Consider the following 25,683-nt stretch of genomic DNA (forward strand, 5'->3'; position numbering starts at 1 on the left):
GCTTGGCTCATTCTGAAACCAGACTGGTGTAACTAGGGCTAAGCAAGGGAGGAGAGGAGATGAGATTGGAGGCACAGGCAGAGGCCATATAATGTAGGGGCCTTACAAGGCGAGGGAAGAAATTAAATCTCATTTTCAGTGCAATGCATTGTCTTGAAGGACTTTGAGGCCTGCTTTCTTTTGCATCTCTCAGTTTTACTTATCAACTTCATTTAGTTTACTCGTCTCTTTCTTGTTCAGCTGCTACAGTCGCATATGTTAATTTTGTGTGAACTTGTGGAATCTCATCAAGGAATGTAATTATATTTTAGCAACTGGAGTTGATTGCATTACATGTCAGGCACACATATTTTCTCCACAACAATTTAATGTAGGTAGGTACTAGCGTTATTTTTATTTTACAGATGAATAAACCAGGCCATGAGGGTGAAGGTTATATCATAGGTCAAACAGCCAGAGGCAGCTGGAATGCTAGCCTAGGCAGTCTGGCTTAAGATCTTTTGCTGCTAATCACTAAGCCAGCAAAACCTTAGCTTCTAACCCATCTCTCCATTAGGGACTCAAAATCTGTGGAAGACGGGAGGGGTTACTGCTTCCGTATTTATCTCCTCCCCAAACCTCCCTTTCTCCCTCCAGAAACAAAACAAAGGCTCTCATTCAAATGAATAGAGACAAGTAGATACTACTTTGCGGGACTTTGCTGGTCCCTGAGACATCGGCCTGTTGTATACAGCCAGCCCAAACTACCCTTCTGTCTTTGATTAAATGCATCCTAAGTGTGCTGCCAAGGCCAAGCAGCCGCCAGCTCTGTCCAATAAAGAGGCCACTTGTATTTTCACCAGGGCTGCAAGGGATTCACTGCGTTGTTCTTCAAGTCACCACCATCCCAAATGAGACATTATTAATATCTGAAATTTACTTAGGAATTCATCCAAAAGAAATGAGATGAGTTGATAATTAGAGAGGTGGATAAAAGGATAGACTTGTGATAAAGCAACTGTAGCAACTAACCTGTTAATGGTATGTATCTGAGTGTCCACTGTACCATTATGTCAACTTTTCTGTGTGTTCAAGTACTTTCAAAAAAAAACCATTGAGGTAAAGTTATAAAGAAAAAGGACACTTTGAGACAGGAGAGAAGATGAACAAAATTTCTCAACCCTCTTGGTTTGTTTTAGGTGCACGTGGGCAGTTCTACAGGGGTTTCTGCTTTTGTTTGCATTTAGAAGAAGATAAGAATTTAGCCTGTGACTCACAAACCAGAGTGCAGAAGAAGCATCTGGGGGTTTAAATAAAAAATAAAGGTTCTTAGAAATCCAGCTCCAAAGAGTCCGAGTTGGGGTAAGGCTCCGGAATGTACTTCTATAACAAGCTCTCCAGGTGATGCTGGTGAGAAATCTGTTCGTATGGAGAACTGCTATATTATAATGTGACGGGAATGAAAACCATTGGAGAGGAGGCAGCAGATATGCCATAACTCTCTTCGTCTTGATTGATTGGGGGTACCCAAATTTTAGACACTAATGTCCCTCCCAGTTCAAAAAAGAACGTATGTGTCGCTTATGCTTTCTTAATAAATTAAAAGGCCAAATGAAGATCTTGGGACTTCATGAGGAAATAGTTGTATCAGGGAGCCCTTTTGATGGATGTGTCCACACAGAAAACTATCATCTTCACTAATGAATAAACAACACTGAATAATTAAACGCTGGGGCTGGTCACATTCAAATGTGAAATCTTGCTCATGGAGAAAAGATACACCAAAAGATATACCAAAGAAAGGAAGCCTCATTTAAATTTTGAAGAATATTCATTTTCCTCCTTCAATACTAAATAGTTAATAGTTTCAAATGAGGGAAAGAAAATAGTCATGAAAAGATGGTGTAGGAAAATATACTTCGACGAGATTTTATACATTCAAAAAATAATTTCATACTTTGAAATAATTTGACAAAGTTTGAAAATCTCAACTTTTTCTGTTGAGATTTTCATTTTCCAGCAGCTCCCACTCAAAAATTTCCCTGGCTCTTACCAATCTTAGCACAGATGGGGAACAATGTGAACACAAGTAGGATCCTGAGGCTGTCTTACAATGGGACCACAGAAAAGTCCGTAAAGGACCATGGCACAGAATAGCAAGTGATATGTGCCAGAAGAGAGATACAAATTAAATGAGTTGGGAATTTACCGTAGAGAGAAAAGGATAAAAGGATCAGCATGCGGGGTGGGCAGCTTCAATGTGGGGCTTGAGGAATACTTAGGTTTGGACGTGCAGAAACAGGAAAGAGGGTATTATAGGCAGGGGGCAATACGAAGGAAGACAACGAGAGAGTGCATATAGGCCCAGGTTATGGAGGTTATTATTAAGGACAAATAGGGAAGATAAGCTTGGGGTCAAATGCAGGAAGGCTGAAAAATCAGGCTAAGGACCTGGGGCTTTCCTGTGTTGCTGGACAGTGAGGAGCCACAAAAGGTTTTTGCATAGGGAAGTGAAATGGCCTGTGGTCTTCCTTGGGGATATTTTTCCAGCAGCCTTGTGTAGACAATTGATTACAAAGAGCCAGGTGGGTGGTGTTGTAACAGTCCAGGAAAGGGGGAGTAGGGATTTAAACTCTGGCATTAGTCGTAGAAACAGATGGCTGCAGGAGAACCTGGGGTGGGGTGGGTGGGGGGCGGGGGGGTGGTAAAACCAGTGAGATTTGGAGACTGATTTGTTTGAAGAGTAAGCAAGGAATTGGAAGAGGTGCACAGTTTCACCCAGGTAACTAGGAGATGAAAGAAGGATAAGGACAGAGACAGGGACTATAGGAGGAATTAACTATCATCAGTGTCAAAGGATAAAATTCAAGAAGTTCAAAAGATGAGTCTCGGGCCAGTACAGAGTGAACATGTTTCAAAGATTTGTTGAACTTATTAGTGACCAGAAGAAGGTTAAACTGGGTCAGAGGACCCAGTCTGTGTGTGTCTGTGTGTGTGTGTGTGTGTGTGTCTGTGTGTGATAACGAGAGGAAAAGATCAAAAGGTATACAATTGCTACATTAGACCCCAAACTGGCTAACATTCTATAGGACAAGGTTTTTGCCTTTGTGATGAAACCTAGCAGAGGAAAAATCATTATCAGACAAAAATAATTTGTAACGTATCAACCTTTCATCACTGACACCTAACTTACAGACTCGGCACAGCTTGATGAAAAATAGCAAGTCACGTAAAATTACCTTTCCCTAAACCAAAAGTGACCCTTAGGAAGGTTTGGTGAATGATGCCCGAGCCCAGAGGTGGGCAAACTTTTTCTGTAAAGGGCCAGATAGGAAATATTTTAGGCTCAGGGGGCCATGCAGCCTCTGTCACAACTACTCAGCTCAAGTCTGTTGTTGTGGAGAGAAAGCAGCCATAAATGACACAGAAATAAGTGCCACAATGCAGCCATGTCCCAGCGAAACCACAGAACAGGCGTTGGGCCGGACTTGGCCCACGGGCCATAGTTTGTTGATCCTGTTGTAGTACAGTAGTTCTGAATTGAGTGGTCCTCAGAATCACATGGAGGGCTTGTGACACTGTAGGTGTCTCGGCCTCAGCCCCAGAGTTTCTGATTCCGTGGATCTCGGGTAGGACCTGAGAATTGGCATCGCTGACCAGTTCACAAGTGGTGCTGGCCTTGCTGATCCAGGCCCACAGTGTGAGAACCGCTGCTGCAGTAGGACGCAGAGCGTTTAGAGAGCTGGAGAATGAGCACACTGGGCAGTAGGCTTTTCACAGGTGGTCTAATTACACCGCTACATTTAGAGTAGGCAGCTAAGTATTGTGGCCCCCCAAAAGAAGTTTCTATGGAAAGTAATCTCACAGGGTGATCTGATCATAAATTCCTAACTGGGCAGGTCATGGTGGGTAGTCATGCCCCAGGCCTATAACTTTTAAATAAAGGGTTAATCATTGCCTTATGCTAACCCTCTCCATTGTTTCTGTATGTCTCAGCTCACACACCTCTGAAATAACCTCCCTCAAGAAAGCACATCACCTTGACTATTCTGTGATCCAGTCCCCACCTTATTTTCTCCCACTTTCATGTAGTCTTCATTACATCCCCTCCTAAATTTCAGATGCATAAAAGAAGCCGACACATTGTTATTCTTTGGAGCATTTGAGATCTCACTCCCCAGCCTATGTGGCTCAAACAAACTCATAAATATTCCCTACAGGTTTGGATGTGTTTCACATCAACAATATGCTTGCCTGAGTGATTTACTCATGGGACTAGTATTTAAATACTAGCAGTTAAATTACCAGCATGTAAGTTAAAATTAAAATTCCTTCCCTGGTGGCTTTAAAAACTTACATTTTTTTGTAACACTTTACAGTTTAGAGAACACCCCCCTCATCCTTGATCTCGTTTATTCTCAGTTATAACTTCAGAGACCGGAGGAGAACCCAGGACAGAGTGTGATGGAAGGCAAAGGAAAAGTCTTAAGTGTTCCCCCCCAGCATTTCCAAACACCTCAGAGTGGACAGGGGTGCCAGATAAACAAAGAGAAGTTTGGATCAGAGTTTTTCCTGAGATGAGAGCTTATGAAAGCTCCTCTCCCCACTAAACTAGTCTCAAGGATGAGCACATAAAACGTGGACAAACTCCACATTTCGTTTGTACCAGCAGAGGGCTGCAATGGCAAAGGAATGCTGCTAATGCCTTCCGTTCTAGGGCTTCTGCACTTGGCGGAAGGAGTGAACTCCTAAGCGGTATTTGGGGTGGTGGGGCGGAAGGACGAAGACCAGGGATCGAATAGCCTCCTTGCTTCTAATAATCAGTTAGTTTACCCACCAGCCAGGGCTGTCCTTTAGTCCACAGCAGTTTGATTGCCCGAGCGAGAGATGTGACGAAGACAGATGGAATCTTCTGATTTCCCGGGAAGGAGAGGGTGGGCGCGGTTTGGTATTTGGATAACAGGGACCGCTGCCATCACCAGGCATCCCTGACACAAAGCCCAGGGTCAGTAAAAATGATAGAAAACAGGCTTCAGTTTTTCCCCTCATGGTCGATTAAACATTATTTTTTGAAAGTGTGAGCCCTTAGCAAAGGTTCCAGAAGCACATAAAAACATACAGAGGCAATACTTCGAGACAGGTCGCTCGGTTTGCCTCCCTCCTGCTCAACCTCCTTCGGCAGGTTAACGAATTTTGTTTGTTTCCCTTGTGTTCCTTTAGTGAAAAGAGACAGATACCTATCTTGGGAGTAGCTCCAAATCAGTTCACAGAAATCAGTGTCTTTCTTTCTTTTCTTTTTTTTTTTTTAAGATTTTATTTATTTATTTATCTTTAGAGGGGAAGGAGAGAGGGAGAGAAACATCAATGTATGGTTGCCTTTCGTGCGTCCCCTGCTGGGAGCTGGCCTGCAGGGAACTGGACTACAACCCAGGCATGTGCCCCGACTGGGGATCGAACCTCGATCCTCTGGCTCGCAGGCCCGCGCTCAATCCACTGAGCTACACCAGCCAGGTCTTTCTTAAAAGTAATTGCATAGTATCCCATTGCCTGGCTATACCATACTTTATTTAACCTTTTGTCTGTGTACAGTCATTTAGGTTTTCCAATATTTTGCTGTTACAAATCACGCCACAATAAATAATTGTGCGATTTTTTTTTAGTCATGTATGTACCTTTAAGGTAAGTTCCTAGGCATGTGATTACTGATTTTGCAAGTGTAGTTTTGTTAAATACTGCAAATCTCTCTTGGTACAGTTTACACTGGTTTGCATTCCCAGGAGCAGTGAGTGCATACAGCTACTTCTCCATCACCTCTCCAGAAGAGTGTGTTGTCAAGCTTTTGAAATTTTTCTATTAGAATAGGGAGAAATAATGTTTCAGGGTACTCTTAATTTGCCTGTCCTCTGTGAGGAGAGGTGAACATGTCATCACAGGTTCAAAGGCACTTCTGCGTCATCTCTGACTTGCCTCTTTGGTCCTGCTGCCTCATCANCAACCCAGGTATGTGCCTGGACTGGGGATCAAACCTCGATCCTCTGGCTCACAGGCCCGCACTCAATCCACTGAGCTACACCAGCCAGGTCTTTCTTAAAAGTAATGCATAGTATCCCATTGCCTGGCTATACCACACTTTATTTAACCTATTGTCTGTGTACAGTCATTTAGGTTTTCCAATATTTTGCTGTTACAAATAACGCCACAATAAATAATTGTGTGATTTTTTTTGGTCATGTATGTACCTTTAAGGTAAGTTCCTAGGCATGTGATTACTGATTTTGCAAGTGTAGTTTTGTTAAATACTGCAAATCTCTCTTGGTACAGTTTACACTGGTTTGCGTTCCCAGGAGCAGTGAATGCATACAGCTACTTCTCCATCACCTCTCCAGTAGAGTGTGTTGTCAAGCTTTTGAAATTTTTCTATTAGCATAGGGAGAAATAATGTTTCAGGGTACTCTTAATTTGCCTGTCCTCTGTGAGGAGAGGTGAACATGTCATTACAGGTTCAAAGGCACTTCTGTGTCATCTCTGACTTGCCTCTTTGGTCCTGCTGCCTCATCATCTATGTTCTACAGGGAGTTTGGTTCCCCCACCTCTATTTTACGAGTTCTTCATATATTAAGAATATTAGGCTTTTATTTGTGATATGTCATAAATATTTTCTCTCAACTTTTGAAAACTTTATTTATTTTTAGAGAGAGGGGAAGGAAGAAAGAGAGGAAAATACTGGTCAGTCGCCTTTCCCACATGCCCTGAAACCTAGGCAGGTGCCCTGACCAGGAGTCGAGCCCAGACAACTGAGCCACACCGATCAGAGCTTCTTTCACCTTTTTTTTACTTTGTTTAATGGTGCATTTTGATATGTGGAGTTTTTTTAAAAAGTATTTTTATGTAGTTGAATTTAAATTTTTAAAAATATTTTATTTATTCATTTATTTATTTTTAGAGAGAGGAGACGGGAAGGAGAAAGAGTGGGAGAGAAACATCAATGTGCGGTTGCCTCTCATGTGTCCCCTACTGGGGAGTTGGCCTGCAACCCAGGCATATGCCCTGACTGGGAATCGAACCACGATCCTTTGCTTCACAGGCCCGTGCTCAATCCACTGAGCTACACCAGCCAGGGCTAAATTTTTTCTTTTATTGCATGGATTGAATTAAAATCAGAAAGTCATATACATAAGAAGTTACCCACATGTTCTTTCAGTGCTTACAAGGTTTCATATTTTACATTTAGGTCTGGTGCATTTGGAGTTTATTTTTAAGACAGATGTCAGGTATGGATCTAATTTTATCTTTCAAATAGCCAGCTGTTGATTAAAACTATTATATATTATATATTGTTATACATATTTAACATATATAGACTTTTACATATACTTAATATATATATATATATATATATATATATATATATATATATATATAAACTTTTTGGCAGAAATAAGGTAGCAGGGTTTTCAAAAGTAGTCCAACTACACTAATCAATTAGAGTATGTAGCTAAATATGCTGGCATGAATTATTTACTCATGGGACTAGTATTTAAGACAACTATGTAAATCAAATTTCCTCCCTGATAGCTATAAAAACTTACATTTCTGTAACACTTTACAGGTTAGAGAACACCCCCCATCCTCAATCTCATTTGTCCTCATTTATAACTCTGCCCCAACTGGGTTCCTCACCACTATACAGACAATGAAATTAAGGCCACAGAACAATAGCGACTTCCACAGTCAGACTGTCAGTAGACGGAGTAGCCCAGCTCTTCTGACACTTTCTTCTCCTTCCACAGCATCTTGGCACTACAAATCTTGCACATTATGAGTCTCATGGCTTTAAGGGAGGAAGATGTGGCTAAGACACTAAGGAATCTTGCAAGGCAGGGCTGGATTGCAATTCTCCTTTACTTGAACATTAACGGGGTCCAAATACCACTGAGCAGTTTATACAAGGCTTTAGGAGACCAGCAGAAGAGGTGGTCACCATCCACTACTTCAATAATATTTCCCCTCTGAGCCGAACTCGGAGAGACCAGCCTGACATGAATGAAACACAGAATAATACGAGACTGCCCAGTCAGCCATGGTCAAGTTGTAGCACGTGACAGGCAGAAACCAAGTAGAGAACACTCCAAAGAGGAGTGTTCACACACACACATTCTATGGTGTGTGTATCAATCACAATTTCTGAATCCAAGCCCCATTGTGAATTCTGAGCCGACATGGGGCAAAGTCAAATGATGAATTTGGCTATTGGATCACAACAGTTCTTCTCAAAGTGCTGTTAGAGGACCCCCAGTGGTTCTTGAGCCCCTGGCAGGGCTTCCGTGAGGTGCAAACTGTTCTCATGCTCCTTTCCACCAGGTGGATGGAATAAAACTGTTGGCATGGCGGTGGCCCCCAACTGAATTTGTAGTCATTGTATTCTTCGCTACTAGGTGGGAGAAAATAAAGCCATTTTCACTTAAGGATTCCCTTGAGGAAAAAGTAGAAACATTAATTTGATTAAGTTGCAACCATTCAGTCCCAGTCCCCCTAAAAGTCTGAGTAGGGACTGGGAAGCACACAGGTATCCCTCCTGCTGCATAGAAAGTACGTGTGTCTTAAGGAAAAACATTTGTGCTGCTGAGTAATAGCCAAACTAACCACCTTTTTCTCTGTGTTCACTTGAATTACTTTACAGACCAACTGGTTTCTCGGACCTTGGTATTTGGTAAGAATTTTCTCAAAAAGCACATGAAGTGAGCCCATCAATACAAGGAACACAACTGATAGCAAATATTGGTTGCACTGATAATATTTTAATTTTCCAGAAAAAGACAGAATTTTGAAATACTTGTATCAGCCAGAGTCCCCTGACATGACTGACTACTAGTATGTCATGCAGTAACCATGTTTAACCTTACGAAGAACTTCCCCTGTGTCCCAAAGTGGTTGCACCAATTTCCATTCCCACCAGCAACACATGGGGGTTCTAATGTCTCCATATGTTCAACAGATTTTTCATTCTTGCTGTGAGGTGGTAGTGCGCTGTGGTTTTGACTTACACTTCCCAGTTACTAATATGCAGCATCTTTTCACGTGCTTGTCATCTGTACGTCTACTTCAGAGGAATGTCTATTCGAATCCTTTGCCCATTTTAACATTGGGTTATCTTACTGTTGAATTGTAAGAGTTCTTTACATATTCTTGTAAAAGGGTGTAGGTTGGGAGGCCCCAGGGCCCCTCAAAGGGGGGATTTGTAACGGGGTCCAGAACTTGGGATGTCTGGAAATATAGGATATCCCGCCCCCCACAAGTCTGGCTGAGAGATGGGAGACAGGGAGCAGGGCCGCTGAGAGTTACTTTGCACATTAATAATAGCAGGTTGGCTTCATATCCCTGTGCCAAAATGGTTATTTTGCATATTAACAGCAGGCTAGCTAGAGAATTGGGGGTGACTCTGGCCTGAGATGTAGCTGGCAGGCAGCTCCCCTTACCTCGCCTGTGCTAGAGCTTGGAGATGGTTCACTCCACAGTTGGCTCAGGGCCACACCTGCCCCGACTTACTATGGCAGCCAAGGAAGGCTGAAAGTACAGGAGTGCTGGCAGGTGTAGCCCACTGTGGGAGAAGTCAGAAATGGGGTTACAGAAGTTCCAGGCTGGGATTTAAAGAAAAGGCGGACTGCCAAGTGGGACGGGAGATGATGGAGACAATGCAGGACCAGGAGAGACAACGGGGAGACCACGAAGGAAGGAAAGGGGTGAAAGGACTCTCGCAGGTGGGCCTTGAGGAGGTGCCACATGGTTTTGGATTAAGAACTGCAGATTCCCATGACACAGCTGATGGTGCTGAGGACTCTGGGAGACCTGCCCAGCCAGGCATGGATTACTGGGAGGAATCGGGAGTCTACCTGAGCTATGGACTTCTATTTGTTTTCCTGAGATGCAGTACCTGACTGGCCTGGTTTAGCATGAGGAGGCAGGACTGTGTGTGTGTTTGTGGGTGTTTTAAAGGGACTTTGGGATTTTTAACGGTGCCATTCGCCATCATTCTAGACCTGTAAAACTTTTGAATAAATAGTCCCTTTCCTTTTACCAAACTCTGGCATTGAGAGCCACAGTTCCTAACAACTAGCGGTGGGCGGACAAGAAGAACCATAGCACAGAAACACCCCAGGGGTGGGAGCTTGTTTTGGTCACAGTATCTGGGTTCCCCCACAGATTCCTTTCAGCAACACTCTGGATACTAAACCTTTACTTGTGAGATACATAATTTGAATTATTTTCTCCCAGGAACGAGAACTCTTACAACCACTTAGGAAAAACTGTCATCATCTACTAAAGCTTTGGACTCCACAATCCGTGTCTACAAACAGACCCAAAATGAATGAAAACATGTCTTCCATAAGACCCATCAAGAGTGTTCCTAACAGCACAATTCATAAGAGCAACTGAAACACCGAGCAGTTGTCTACTGCCCTACCACCCTGAACGCGCCAAATCTCATCTGAAAAACTGAAAAGCACCCCATCTGTGGTACTAATGGTCCCCCAAAGATCTCCAAGTCCAAATCCCTGGAACCTCTGAATGTCACCGTACTTCCTTGGCAAAGGGACTTTGCAGGTGTGATTGGGACTTTCAGAGGGAAACTGAAGACCCCAGTGCCCAGTCCAGCAAGTGGGTTGGAAGTCGTCTTTCCACTCTAACAAGCAAAAAGCTCACAAACTGAAAAATCAAAAACTCTTCTTTAGTCTCTCAGAACAATGAGTTCACAAGGCCAACTACTGTTCCAAGAATTGGAGAAAAGCAGGCAGACCTTGAAAATCACAACTTGAGAAGCAGAAACCTCTTAAGGAGCCAGTCACGGGTAGGTGACTGAACTGTAATTGACAGGTGACCGGATGCTCAGAGTAGACAAGTCTGTGAGTTATATGACACCCCACTCTTAGCGGGATCCCCACACTGTTTTATCTCCAGGAGCTCTACCGGGTTCTCCAAGGCAAGATCAGAGAAAAATCCTCTGGTGCTTCTGGCAGGGGAGGAGGAACCATTTTGAAATATGCAAATAGGCCACCTTATTTTGTTCTTAACAAGGTCTGCCCTCGAGAGAAAGTATTTCACCAAAACCTAACCTATAGGGGTTTCGTCAGAGTCTAAGCAATCTGGTGGAAAGAAACAACCCAACTTCAGAACCCTCTAGCTATCCTGTCTCACCAAAGGGTGGGGGACTGAGAAGCACTTGTTAAATTCACAGCCCAGGGGCACAGGCTCTCTGAGACCTAATCATAGGACTACAGAACGCTTCCCCTGCCCCCAACACATCACTAAAGGCCTATTCACTGGAATTCCTTCCACCCACTCCATCACATTCAGCTATCAAAAGAAAATGACAGGGGGAGGAGGGAAGTGGGTGGAGATGGAAGAGGGTGCAAGGATGATAAATAATAATGGAAGATATACAATAAAAATTAACTATTTAAAAAGAGAAAATTGCAAGGCACAGCAAAAGGGGGGAAAAACAACAAAAAAAACCCAGCAGAGTCATCAGAATCAGACTCATATACAGCAGGTGTTAGAATTACCAAGCCATGAATTTAAACAACTGATTAATATGCGAAAAGCTCTAACAAAAAAGTAGACAACATATAAGAACAGATGGATGATGTAAGCAGAAATAGAAAGTCTGAGGAAGAATAAGAGGAATACCAGATTTAAAAAAACTAACAGAAATTCAGAATGCTTCCCATAGGTTAATTGTTTGGTTGACTGAGCAGAAGGATGCATCAATAGAGATTTCTGAGACTACAAGGCAAGAGAAAAAAAGGCCAAAAAAAGGAAAAAGGAACCAACTATCCAAAACCCCTGGGAAAACTACAAAACACGTAACCTACACATAACGGGAATACCGGAAGGAACAGAAGGAACATTTGAAGCAATAATGACTGAGAATTTTCCCCAAATTAATGTCAAACACTAAATTGTAGACCCAGGAAGTTCCAAGAACACTAAGAATAAATAATAACAAAAACATGACACCTAGGCCTGTCATACTTAAATTTCATTAAATCAAAGATAAACAATCTTGAAAGAAGCCAGAGTGGAGGGAACAAAGATAAAGATAAACAAAGATGTTTCTGTGGAGAAACAAAGATAAATTTTACATCAGATTTCTCTTCGGAAGCCAGGCAAGCAACTCAAGCAAAGATAGGGGGCGTGCATTGGGTTACTCGGATTGGCCCGATTTGATCCCTTAGATCCCAACACAAGGGAGGCAGCAGAGTCAGAGCGAGAAGCAACAGGATGGAAGCAGACAGCTGAAGATACGATGCTGCTGGCTTTGAGGACTGGAAAGAGGCCACGGACTGAGGAGTGCAGGCAGCCTCTAGAAGCTGGAAAGAAAAGGAAAAGATGTCCCCTGGAGCCTTCCTTGCTGTAGTCCTATTGCAGCAAGAAACCAGTCTTGCTGACATCTTAACTTTAGCCCGGTTAGGCTGATTTTGTACTTCTGTCCTAAATGTGGACTGTTTTAAGCCACTAAATTTTGGTAATTGGATACAGCGGCAACAGAAAGCTAATATACTTGACACGGGGTGGTAGATACACAATGCAATATACATATGATTTGTTGCAGAATTCTACACCTGGAGCCTATGTAATTTTATTAACCAATGTCACCTCAATAAATTCAATAAAAAGTAAATAAAATAACAAAACTATTATATACCCATCAATAACATAATGGATAAATTATAGTATATTTTGCACAATGGAACGTAACGGTGCAGTGAGAACGGACAATTACTGCTACGTGCAACAAAATGCAAGAACCACGGAAGTCACATTGAAGGAAGCCTGGCACAGGCTTTTCCTTCAAAAAAGAATATAAACTCTAAGTTCCATTCATTCATATAAAGATTAAAAATAAAACTTATCTACAGCTTTGTTGGTTATTAGGACAGTGGTTAGTTGGTGCGTGAAGGTTCGGACCAGGAGGCACGTGAAAAACACTGGGAGCATAAGTACTGTCGTCTCCCTGGATCTCGATGCTTGGTTCCATGTGGTCGCTGTGTGATATTTCAGTCAGTTTCAAACCTGCAACTGCTACACTTCTCTGGGGCGTACGCTTCAATAAAAAGTGCTTTAAAAAAGTTTAAAAACAAATTTCCTTGCAAAAATTGGTTTTAGGCTTAAACACGGTAAACACAAGGTTTTAGATTAGTTAAAACTGAATCCCATAGAGAGTGAACGGTTACAGTTATTTCAGGTAACAACTCAAATTGATTTCAAGAATTTTCTAATACATCTCCAAGGTCACGCAGAAAAAATGAATTGGTGGAAACACGCACGCACGACTGATAGAGCAACGCATAGCGTGATGAACAGACTACAGTTTTCTCCTTCATTACTTTCACCAAGTACTCGTTTAGAAAAATTGGTCTTTACAATATCATGATTATAGGACCCCTTCTGGAAGAAGAGTTTATCAATGGCATTTTTCATCTCCTACTTATCAAACAAAATGTTTTTACAAATTAATTTTTCCATGCCCATGAACACCCTAAGTTTTTCCCACACTGAAACAAATTATTACCCTCATTATTTTTAACATTTATATTCAACTATTAGGAGCCAAATACTATTAGAAAACTAAACATTTTAAGGTTCTAATAAGAGTATTATGTGAGATAGTAGATGTATTGTCTTCAAAGATTTTGTTTAAAAAATTCTTTGGAATCTGCATTTTAAAGTAGTAACAAAGACCAATTTAAAGTGTGTAACCAAATTTTCCAATGATCTGAAATGACTCATTAAGTGAAATGTGTGTTTTTTAGCTGAACTTCAGTAAGATGATGAAATTGTTCTTATGCAGATTCTAACTAGCACTAAAAACTAGGTATCGGAAAGGTGGAACTACTAACAGCTATTCTTACCTATGAGAGAGTAGCCATGTGTTAGTGCATTTGCCAAGCTTTGAAAAACAGCCTCTGCCCACTCAATGATAAGAGACTGTATTTGTATCTCCTAGGAGTGACGACACAGGATCCTGCAGATCTAGACACGTGGGGAAGATGTGCTGATCCAGGAGAATTCCCAATTTAAGGAAACTTACAGCATAGTGAATCTTATGTACTCGATCTCTTAGTAAGAAGAAAGATCACAATGCTTAATAATACTATTAAGTCAAACATTTCAAAACACTAACTAGTCTTACTCATTATCTGATAAATACAAATTTAAATATAAGAGAATGCCACACATTATTTGAACCTGAATGCAGAGAATAAATACTTTATTAACTGATTACAGTTGAAAGTCACAAACAAAAAGGGGTATATTAAGGCAGAGCCATATACATATATATATGACATACATATATATGACATATATATATAGACACATCCAAAGACTGTTACCGCTTTACATTTTAATAGCCTCTGCATTTTTCTTTTACATATTTAAGCAGTGTGCTTTCTTTTCTTCTCAGTTAAAGAAACAAATCTTCGCCAATATTTCAAAATCACATTTTGATAACTTACAGGATCATGAACTTAGACTAGCTAGTGTATCAAACACTATGTGATACTTTTCTCAGCATATTCCATATGTGGTGGTATATTTATGTCTGGGTGAAAAATCTGATAACCATCTTCTCTTTTCCAGTAAAACATAATTTTAAAAAATGATTTGAATAGTCTTAACTAAAATAAGCTTAGACTTCCAAGTCTGTCAAATGCCCGAAGCATATTATTTTCTGCCCTTTCCTAAACCCTTCCAATATATTTTAAATAGCCTTTAGAATATGACCACATGGCTTTATTTTAGATCTATAAGTTTTGAGTTTTCCAAAATCCAAAGTTACTTCCTTATGCAAAATGACAATGCAAACAGCAACCCTACATAATGAAGAGTGATTTCTCCTCTGTATAGCTCCCTTTTATAAGAATGGGCAACCACCAAAAAAAAAAAAAGACAAATTTAGTCCATCTGAAAAAGCACTCCAGCTCCCTAATTCCACTCTTGAAGGAAAAGGCAGAGGCAAGTTTACATTATCCCAGAAAACTGAAGAAATGGCTTTATTTGGTATCTTCAAGAAGCTTCCCCTTCCGTAGGCGACGTCGGTGTTGTAGGAGAAACCGTAACTGGTTTCCGTGTAATTCTGTCCAGTTCCGCGTGAACATCTGACAGGACAGGCTTCTGGCCTACGATGAAGGAAAAGAAGCAAGATTTTGGTATAGGTCAAACTATTTTTTATACCAGTGTCTCTTCATTAAAAACTGCCAGTGGTTTCATGTACTCTATCTAGCATAGTAATGCAAAAAAGAATACAGACGGGGCCGCTTTAAAATGCAGTTGGAACTGCCACCCCAGAGGATGCCTCCAACCTTGGGAATGTTCAGACGGGGCAAAATAACCTCGGATGGAGCCTAAAGCAGCACTGTGTCCCAAACAACTGTTCGCAAAGACAACAAAAAAACAGATCAGTGTTCCCTGGGACTGGCGGTTCTCAGGAAGGAAAAGAGTAACTGCTAACGGGTTGGAGTTTTCTTTCTGGGGAGATGAAAGTATTCTAAAATTAAACACGGTGATGGTTTATGCAGGAATATAGTAACTCTGTAACTATATTAATGCTACTGAACTGTATGTACACTTCAAATAAGTGGACTGCATGGTATGTAAATTATATTTCAATACAGCTGTGTTTTAAAAAAGCTCCAGGTAACTATACCTGACTTTTTGGCAGATGGCGGTAAACCACTGCTCCCGCCTCCGGCCCCAGCTCCTGGGCTGCCACCGCCGACACCCCCCGGGCCTCCTGGAGAACCGGTCTTTTTACTCAGCAAACTATTGAAGAAATTTGCCAGGACACCTTCACTGGTAGCTCCAGCTGTAGAACAAAAACCAAAAACTTTCCATCAGAACAATTGTTCTATAAATCATCCTTTTAGTAATCACACCCAGAAGAATAATAGACTTAAAATGTAAGAGCTGTATGTTCCAAATTCAAGAGCTGTATGTAAAGATCCAAGTCTAGTTTGATCTTCAAAGGCTGGATAACCTCTCTATCTACTCAGACACAGAACAAAATATAGGCAACTTTTAAAAGTGTAAGATTATTTAAAAATCATTTTTCTATGATTATACATTATTTTTTCTTTTTTTCACATATCATTTTTATGTTAATTGCAAGTAACCTATTATTATAAAAATACAAATTTCTCCAATGACCTACCATAGGAGAATGACTAAATAAACCCAAAGCTTCCATGAAGTTTACGCCCTAGAAGTGACATATTAAGACGACACTGTAAAATGGTTCTCAGCCTGATGAACTAGGAGATTATAACGACAGAGACAAGGACGAGAGGCTACTGTGCCAAAACAAAACCAGCTATGGTAAAGGGGGAGTCCCGGTAGAGTTCTTTCTACTGTAAGATGCGCTGCTTTCTCTGAGAGGGAGAGAAACGTACCTTTCATGTTTGGATCAATCTTTTTTGACCCAGCGGGGATGGGGGACACACTGGCGACGTTGGACGACACAGATCTGTTTGGTGTTCGAGGGGAGCCTCCTGGGACTCTCGGTGAGGCGTCCTGTGTGCGAACAGGAAAGCCATAACTATAAAAACTGAAAACTCCCAACTTCACACATTATTATTTATTATAAAAAGAAACTACTTATCAACCATACCCCACTATTTCTACTGGGACATTTACAAACCACTGACAAAAATGCTTAGCAATCGTGTCCTCACTATTAGAAAACACCAGGCCCATCACACGTTACAACACCAACTTGCCCTCAATGGAAAAACACGACCGCGTTGAATAATGAAGTGCCGTTATGAGCACGAGCTGGAGCGTCCGACCGGGGTCCCAGCGTGCACTCCCACCCACCAGCTGAGTAACCTCAGGGAAGCCTCAACGTCCTTCCTTCAGAGCTTCCACTTCCCCAACTGCGAAATGGGGCTAATAGGAGCTCCTGTCTCATAGGGCTGTTGTGAGGATTTATAAAATAATGTATGTAAGTGGTTAAGCACAGTAACTGACACATGACAAACACTGCAAAATAGATCTCTACAATTTAAGTCATCTTAAAAGAAGTCAAGTTTATCTTTTAAAAATCTTAAAAATTCCAGAAGAATTCTTAGTTCAAGTTTACATCAAAGTATACCCATATGAGACATGTATATGATGAAGAAATAAAGAACTAAAGCAATATGCACTGCATTTTAATAATTTTGTCAAAATTGGTAATACTGACCACAGGCCTTCCAGCTGCAGTTGGTGGTTGCTTTGCCAAAAGGGTCTGAAAAACATAAAAGAATTCTAGGTTAGATATTCATAACATGTATTGCTGTAGTTTTAAAGAAATTATATTCAAGAACAGTTCTGATGTAATTTCCTACCTGTAGCTTCATAAGAAACACTTGGTCATCTTCGGCCATAATTTCCTTCTCATGCACAAACTGAAAGGAGCAATGAGCAATGCATAAATGAGCAAGTCTAGGAACAGTAGAAGCGGGGCATTTGCAACTCATTTTTCCTAAGTATTCATTCAGTAGACAGGAGAGCCATTACGTTTTTATTTCAGGGAAACCAGGAGCAAGTTGCAGGTCTATTTTCCACCCAGCAGCCAGAGTGATCCTTTTAAAAGGTCAGGTCAAATTACATCAGTCCCCTGCGGAACCCCCCCGCCCTGCCCCAAGCACTTTCCATCCCTCTCAGGGTGAAATCCGAAGTCCTGACTGCTGTCTGCATCTGCCTGCATGAGGCCCCATAAGACCTGTATTCTCTGCCTTTCATCTCCTACCCTAACTCTGCCCCCTACCCCAGCCCACCCCACCCCACCACAGCTCTTTTTCAGCCTCTCTGGCCTCCTCGAACATTTCTGCCTCAGGACACATGCACTTTCAGTCCTCTCTACCTTCACACGTCATTCCCTAACCATCAGCAACAGCCCATCTCCCTCCCATCCCCAGTCCTCTGCCAGCCCCCTTTCTTTACTTCCCTAGCACTCCTGACCACTTGGGAGATGGCCCACGTGTTGATTACAGTTGTATCACACCCCCTTCCAGTTAGCACCTAGGGCCTAAACAATGGCTTAGGAAGGACAACTAAAACAAAGCAAACTTGTTGGAAAAAGAGAGACTGGGGAAAATTGTTGCTTTTTTGATGCGTGCGTTTCTTTTACTAGACATCCACACCAAATACCATGCCAACTGATTTTCCATTACCTTCTTTATTTCTGATTATCCAGAAACAGAAGACAGATGTTCAATATGAATGTTTAGATTCCTAAGTGCGACTCTTATTGTATGTTAAATCAAAATTACTTTTTCTTGAAACATGTCCAAATTAAAAGCCAGGGAGAAATACTATATGCAAACACTCATTTTTATACACCTTTTCAGAAACATCCGTGATACCTAATTATGGAATACCATGTACTACTTAACATGAAATTAAGATACATGAAGAAAGAGTACCTTCTGGAACCGGATTTAACAGGCATGAGAGTGACATGAAACAATCAAGACTAAGTCTAAATAAAAAAACCTGGAAGCTCCTGGATAGCCCAGGGAACTAACTGACCCAAGGTGGAGGAGACCCAAGATCTACCTCGACAGACAGATGCTGCTAAAATGATTCTAGTGATGTTTTCTTGGCTTTTGGCTGAGCTCTAGGTTAGAAAGTTCACAACTTCTACCTATTCAAATTGTTTAAGATCCACATACTCCCTTACACTAACCTACGATTTCCTTTAGAATATGGACTCTGAACTAATATTTTCTAATATAAATATGCCAAAGACTAAGTCATGACTCAGTAACTAAATAGCTGGTTTATGTTTTGATAAAAAGGAGATCTTTATTTTGAGTGATACATTAGCAACACCCAAATTACACTTGGAAATGCCTTTGATAGGAAAAAGACATCTTTCTACCTTACAATCTTAAAATTACAGACTTCCCCCTTAGTTTAAAAGCCTAAATATTAAAACTATATCCTAAAATTGTTACCTTTCGAACGGGTGGTTTAGTTATAATGTCTTCAAAATTATCTTCTGGTTTTAATGTCTGAAAATTTTCATGTAATATTCCTATTTTCTTATCATTATCCCACCCTGCTGGACTGGAAAGAAAGACACATGGAAAATTTTCAAGCATTTACATAGTAATTCTTTTATTCAGACCAGGATCACAATAATGGGAACACGTTTATAAAAATAAATTTGACCAATTATGGAAAAAAATAATCAACTTTTTAAATAGTGCTCAAGTTACAGTTTACTAATTTCTACTTAAAATATTTATTTAAAAAAATAGCCCTGGCTGGTATAGCTCAGTGGATTGAGTGTGGGCTGCAAACCAAAGGGTTGTTGGTTCGATTCCCACTCAGGGCACATGGGTTGTGGGCCAGGTCCCCAGTGGGGGCCAATGGAGAGGCAACCACACATTGATATTTCTCTCTTTCTCCCTCCCTTCCCCTCTCTCTAAAATACCTAAAACCTAAAAAAATAATAATTATCATTCTTCCTGATTTGAAAAAAGTCATTATAGTTTTTGGGGGTGTGGTGGTGGCAATTATTACCACCTCCCAATTTTATTCAGGTAACTTTTTTTTTTTAGATTTTATTTATTTATCTTTAGAGGGGAAGGGAAGAAGAGAGGGAGAGAAACTTCAATGTATGGTTGCCTTTCGTGCGTCCCCTGCTGGGAATTGGCCTGCAGGAACTGGCCTGCAACCCAGGCATGTGCCCTGACTGGGAATCGAACCACGATCGTCTGGTTCGCAGGCCAGCGCTCAATCCACTGAGCTACACCAGCCAGGGCTTATTCAGGTAACTTTTTAAAAACACGTGTCACTACACTTTGAGGGCTTTATGTTATCACAACCAGTTAAAGAGTACGTAGATACACTGATGTGTATACACGATAGACAGCTACAAGAACAAGGCCGTTCGAAAAGAGCTCAGGCCAGCAGTAAATCTAAAAGACAATGAAAAATAGGTCAAGGCAGATTATACATAAAACAGTCTAATATATTTAAGTGTATACTTACATAAATACTGCATCTTTTTCCACAACAACAGCAGGATTCTTATATGGAAACCCATACAATTTCTGAACGATGTATTTATATACTAAATCTATATTTTTGTTTTCTTTTACAGAAGTGTAAATAAGTGCTGCACCATCTGAATAATACTGTTAAAGAAATTTCTGAACAAATTCCATAGACAGGCACCATTAAGTTCTTGTTCTCAGTCTAACACAGCTACATGATTAGTTTCAAAAGTCATTTCTGAAGGTATATTATACTGTAATCAAAAATATCAAAAGTATAAAACACACACAGGCTAAATGCCAATAAAATATTTTACAATAAGCTATAGATAATAAAATAAAAGCAAAGGCTTCATTAAGCCAAGAAAGAAAAGGCAGATTTAGTAAAACTGACACCACTACCTATATTTAAAGGACATGAAGAGGCCATTTGTTTTTGTTTTTAAGCTTCCTCAACTTCAGGGAGGGGTATTATTTACCAAACACTGCTCTGCTTGCCTTTTCTACAAAACTGGCTTGCACCATCCCTTAATGGTTTCCACTAGTTCCAGGAATGAGAACTTTGGGGACAAGGCTCAGGAGACTCACAAAAGAGAGATCAACCAATAGGTATTACCAGGAAGCCTTCAGAAACGACCCAAGGTAGATTTCATGACCAAAACTTGAGATAAGACAACCTCACAGGATGCTACACTGACTAAAGCAGACCCAACAGACCCGAACTTTTATTCAAACAACATGACAGATCAAAAGAGGCCTGTGGAGAAGGGGTGATACGACTACTGACAGACGACGTGGTCTGAGTGGCCAGCAGAAATCTTCCGGCCACTGGTGAGGACCACTGTCCAGCACTAGCCGTGGTGTTCCGAGAGAGATGGTAACCTGGGCCAGAAGGAAATGCTGGGAATGGACTGACCCCTGATCTGGAATAATCATATTTTCTAGGACATGAACCTAAAAGGGCTACTGCTAAATACTACCTATCATAAAACTCGGTAAAAACAACTACCATAATTTTAAGTAAAAGCTTAATTGTGTAAATTTTGCACTAATGATCTTTCCTGTGAGAACCAATTTATGGTAACTGGAAAAATTTCAACAGCTGAAAAATTTATGTGGCAATTAAAAACTAAAAAATAAAAATGATTCTGAATGGTTGCCCTCACTGTGGCACGCACACACACGTACACGCATGCACCCCCCCCCACACACTCTCTTGAAGTGACTTGTCACATTCTGACAACTCGCTGTACTAAAGGTCTGTGATGATTTCGGTGGGCAGTCTCCTTCCTGATTATGTTTCTGCATGGACATTTCAAGTAAGCATTAACTCCATGCCAAAAAAGACTGTTCTCAAATGTGGTAACTTTCAAAGATAAAATAGGCTATATAAAACTACTTCAATTACTTCCACTTTTTGTTTTCTTCTAGAAAACTCTTAGATAGACAATGCCCTTTAATTCAACCCCCTAACTCACCCATTATGTGACAGGAGAAGAGAAAGGGCCGTGGAAAGGACAAAGTACTGAAGGAAAACCACCAGTGTCAAGTTATCTTATCCATTATACAGCCACACTTTCTACTAAGTGGTCCTTCAATTAAACGTCCACTAATGAAAATGAAAAACTATAGGTACTATAGGCATGTGTATGTTACTTACTATTGTTACCTACTCCTGATAGCATTTCTTCACTTTTCAGACCCAAAAGCTTTGGCTGGAGAACGAAACTGCAAATCATCTGATCCACGCTCTCTCTGCAGCGCCCTTAAGCCTTGGCCAAGTTTTCACTCCCAACCCTTACTTTATCCTTCTTTTAGTTTCCACGTTATTCATTGGCTCATCGAACCCTCACAACCTAGGCTGGACAACAGTCATTAGGATATCTTTTCTAACCTTGTGATCATTAAAATCACGCCAGAAAACTTTTCAAAAGTAGATTCTCTAGTTGACCTTAGATTGTTCCAAGTCAGTAAGTCCCAAATGGGCACAGACAGACTTTGAAACCACTGCGTTAGACTGTGCAGATAATACACTGTACTACACATGTTGGAAATGAGAACACACAATCCTAAATGTTGACCTTGCCCCACCGCCTACCCAATAAATGAACTCCACTCTTGGGGCCGGGGTCTGGTTTCATTTATTCGGACTCTAAAACAGAATGCCAATAGTGTAATGACCAGCTAAAAGATTATTAATTATACTCAGAGTATTAATTATTCTATCTATGACTCAGAATTGGGTCTTTTAAAATAAGATAACAATACATACTGGCTTGATAACAATTGCATCTCAGCATTTTAGGATATAAACATTGGTGATATGAACACCACTTTTTAATCAGAATGTTTATAATTCCAAATCTTTAGAATTTTTCACATAAGACTAAAAATATTTGCCTTAAGCATAATATTTTAAATGCAGCAAATCAAATTTGTATACTTCAATACTTGCTTTTATATCTCAAAATACCCAGATATAAATGATTTGAGAACTAAAATAAAATTTCCAACCAGAAGCAGAAGGAAGAAAGCTTATGGGATTTCTAAAGTCGTCAATTTAACTCCTTTCCTCAAAAAACAAAACAAATAAACAAGCAAGATCAGGTAAGGTACATTGCACCAGTCACTGTGTTAAAAGGATACACTGTAAACAAAACTTCCGGATGTGTGACTGAATGAAGTCAAAATGTTCATCTTTGTAGTCATGTTCTTTCTCCAATACACTAATGGCATCACACTGTTGAGTTGAAATAATTTTTTAAAATACAACATTAACTTTAAATAATCAAAACTAAATATAATGATTTAAACAGATCAATTTTTGGTGAATGAACAGCAGGACCAAGACTATCAATTACTCCTGTCTAGAAACGTGCAGTTGGAATCTAAAGACTAATGAATAATTTTCAATTCTAAGTTATACTGAATGTGATAATAACACCAAAGAGGAAGTTTCTGTACAGAAAGGAATAAAGAATAACGGGACAAGCTTTTAATACTGGTAACTCAGCTACTTACGTCGTAGAACAAAACTTTTTAAGATCTAAAACCTACTCCAGTTCTACGAACCGCTCTTGCGTGTCCTGGGAGACTGCACGTCTCACTACTTCCTTTTTGTTCCTCCATTTATTGGATGACCCTGTGGACCATCATTTCTTTTCCAGTGCTTTTTCCCTCTCACTACAATTTCACCAATAGCAAAAAATAAAAAATAAAAATAAAAAGGTGGGGAATTTCAGGCTATTTTTAAAAATATCACCTGTATAATCAATGAAACAAATCTGAATTCTACTTGCTACAGAAAAAATGCATGTTCAAACATCACGATATCCAAATAACTTCAACAAAACTTTTCTGAATCGAAGGTATAAAACCTAAAAATAAACACCTAATAATGGTCATTATACCTAATATTAGTGTGGGGTCAACTTTCATATGTAATTTTTATTACACATATATACATCATAGAATAGAATCTTCTTGCACCAAAATGATGAAGCACGTTTGTGCTACATTTATGCCCATTTATCTAAAATAAATAATCAGCCCTGGCTGGTGTAGCTCAGTGGATTGAGCACGGGCTGCAAACCAAAGGGTCGCCAGTTCAATTCCCAGTCAGGGCACATGCCTGGGTTGCAGGCCAGGTCCCCAGTGGGGGCAATGTGAGAGGCAACCACACATTGATGTTTCTCTCTCTCTCTCTCCCCCTCCTTCCCCTCTCTGTAAAAATAAATAAATAAAATCTTTTAAAAAAATCATGGATTTTAAAAAATTTTTTAGTAAATAAATAAATAAATAATCAAAGATACTCATACTGTTGACTTAGTATTTTTCCTTTGAAAATTTGTGAGGTTAAGTTGTTGTGTGAAACAGGAAAATACTTGCCCATAAACAGCTCTTTGCCAAACAAAACCAAACCACAGAAAATGTGATAGTTTAAAAACAGTTTTAAAGAAAAGGTATAAGTAACAGTGAACTAAACCAGAATCATCATTTGAAAAGCTGATAACAGACTTGACTTAAATGCTACCCTTCCCTAATTGTTATTGATAAATTTTATAATGTTTAAAGTATAATTAAGCTAGATTTAAATTTTTTAAATCATTTTATCCTAAAGATGAATTCCATACCCTCCTTTAATTGTATGTACAAACTGTATGTACATACAGTATTAATAGTATTAATAATTTTAGATCTCAAAAGGGTTTATATGTTGTCATTTTCTTACCTTTTCCAGGACTTAACAAACAATAAGGACACACTACTTAGCCCTGACTAGTGCAGCTCATTGGATTAGGCACTGTACTGCAAACCAAAAGTTCGCCAGCCCTATTCTGGGTCAGGACACATGCCTGGGTTGCAGGTCAGGTCTTGGGTTGGGGTCAGGGGCGGGGGGGAGGAGCATGCCAACCAAATTTCTCTTGCACATCAATGTTTCTCTCTCTCTCTTTGTCCCCTCCCGTTCCTTTCTCTCTACAAATAAATAAATAAAATCTTTAAAAAATGCACATATAAATAATTTATGTTTCAAGTTTATCTTCTTCCCATTTGGTCCTAAGTAGTATGTCTTTTTTTATTATTATTATTTATTTATTTTTAGACAGAAGGGAAAAGAGGGACAAAGAGAGGGAGGGAAACATGGACATGCAAGAGACCATCTGCCTCTCACACACGGGCCGCACCGCAGGCACGTGCCCAGGAATGCAATGGTGACCGCCGGCCTTGCAGGATGATGGCCAACCAACTGAGTCACTCTGGTCAGGACACGTAAATTATTTTTAAAGAAAATTTGATTTGATTTCAAAGAGTATACAGTGACAGACTAAATGAAAAGAATTTTAATTTTAGCAATACTATCAGAACCTCTTTAATAAATAAAAAGCCCCAGATAACCACTTATCAACTTTACATAATGAGTGCTTAAAAGTCTTTTATTTCAGGTGTCGAAAGTAGGGTGTAAAAGTCAATTCTATTTTAAATACATAATTGTCTGATATTAGCATACCAAAATCTAATATGAAAAAATTATAAAAATAATTAAATGACCTTACCTGTAATTATTTCTACTAAACTGACTGTATAATGAAGTCTAACTTGAATCTGGAAAATGATATTCAATCACAAATAGAATAACTGAAATAACATTCTTTCAAAGAAACTATGATTAAGATCACAAAACCAACATGTGAATATCATTCAATACTTTAAACTACTGTTTCTATTTGTTAAGCAAAATCATCCAGGAAAAATAATGTGTCGACTCCAAAAGGGGTCTGGGAAACGAAACAGTCGCTCGCCCTTGGTTAACACCAGTAACAGAATGCCTGGACGCACACTAACCTTTGTGCAAACTACTAGGACTGGAATGCCCAAGTTATGTGTCAGTGTGTCCGCACCCAGAGGTAACACCACATTGTCGCCTCTGTCTTCCTGTGACATGGTGTTTCTTCTCTGAGGAGAAGCTGGGAAATCTTCTCCTGGCTCCACGTATTCTTGAAAGTCTCTAATCACTGAAAAATCAAAGTAAACAACTTAATACAGAGTTTAGAAATTGCTTTATGTCAGCAGGTAGCTTTTTCTGCCATAATCTCCATATATATTTTGCTAGAGTTCACAGTTTGTCTTGTGTAAGTGAAGAAACAAAAAGGGTATTTGA

At 40.0% G+C, this 25,683-nt stretch overlaps 1 protein-coding gene across 1 annotated transcript in view; it reads right to left on the minus strand.

Moving 5' to 3' along the window:
* Nucleotides 1-14,231: 14,231 nt before the first annotated feature.
* The window catches only part of DYNC1LI1 (dynein cytoplasmic 1 light intermediate chain 1), a 35,951-nt gene continuing 24,499 nt past the window's right edge, over nucleotides 14,232-25,683 (minus strand). The window contains exons 5-13 of the mRNA XM_037070717.1: nucleotides 25,368-25,537; nucleotides 22,671-22,764; nucleotides 20,020-20,155; nucleotides 18,978-19,089; nucleotides 17,364-17,423; nucleotides 17,219-17,263; nucleotides 16,428-16,548; nucleotides 15,686-15,844; nucleotides 14,232-15,158 (exon numbers count right to left, since the gene is read on the minus strand). Coding sequence (XP_036926612.1) covers nucleotides 15,046-15,158; nucleotides 15,686-15,844; nucleotides 16,428-16,548; nucleotides 17,219-17,263; nucleotides 17,364-17,423; nucleotides 18,978-19,089; nucleotides 20,020-20,155; nucleotides 22,671-22,764; nucleotides 25,368-25,537 — 1,010 coding nt within the window. The 3' untranslated portion in view covers nucleotides 14,232-15,045. The remainder of the gene's footprint in view (nucleotides 15,159-15,685; nucleotides 15,845-16,427; nucleotides 16,549-17,218; nucleotides 17,264-17,363; nucleotides 17,424-18,977; nucleotides 19,090-20,019; nucleotides 20,156-22,670; nucleotides 22,765-25,367; nucleotides 25,538-25,683) is intronic.

Source organism: Sturnira hondurensis, unplaced genomic scaffold (genome assembly GCF_014824575.4).
Source record: "Sturnira hondurensis isolate 20B ecotype Veracruz unplaced genomic scaffold, ASM1482457v3 Scaffold0019006, whole genome shotgun sequence".
Taxonomy (NCBI): Eukaryota; Metazoa; Chordata; class Mammalia; order Chiroptera; family Phyllostomidae; genus Sturnira; species Sturnira hondurensis.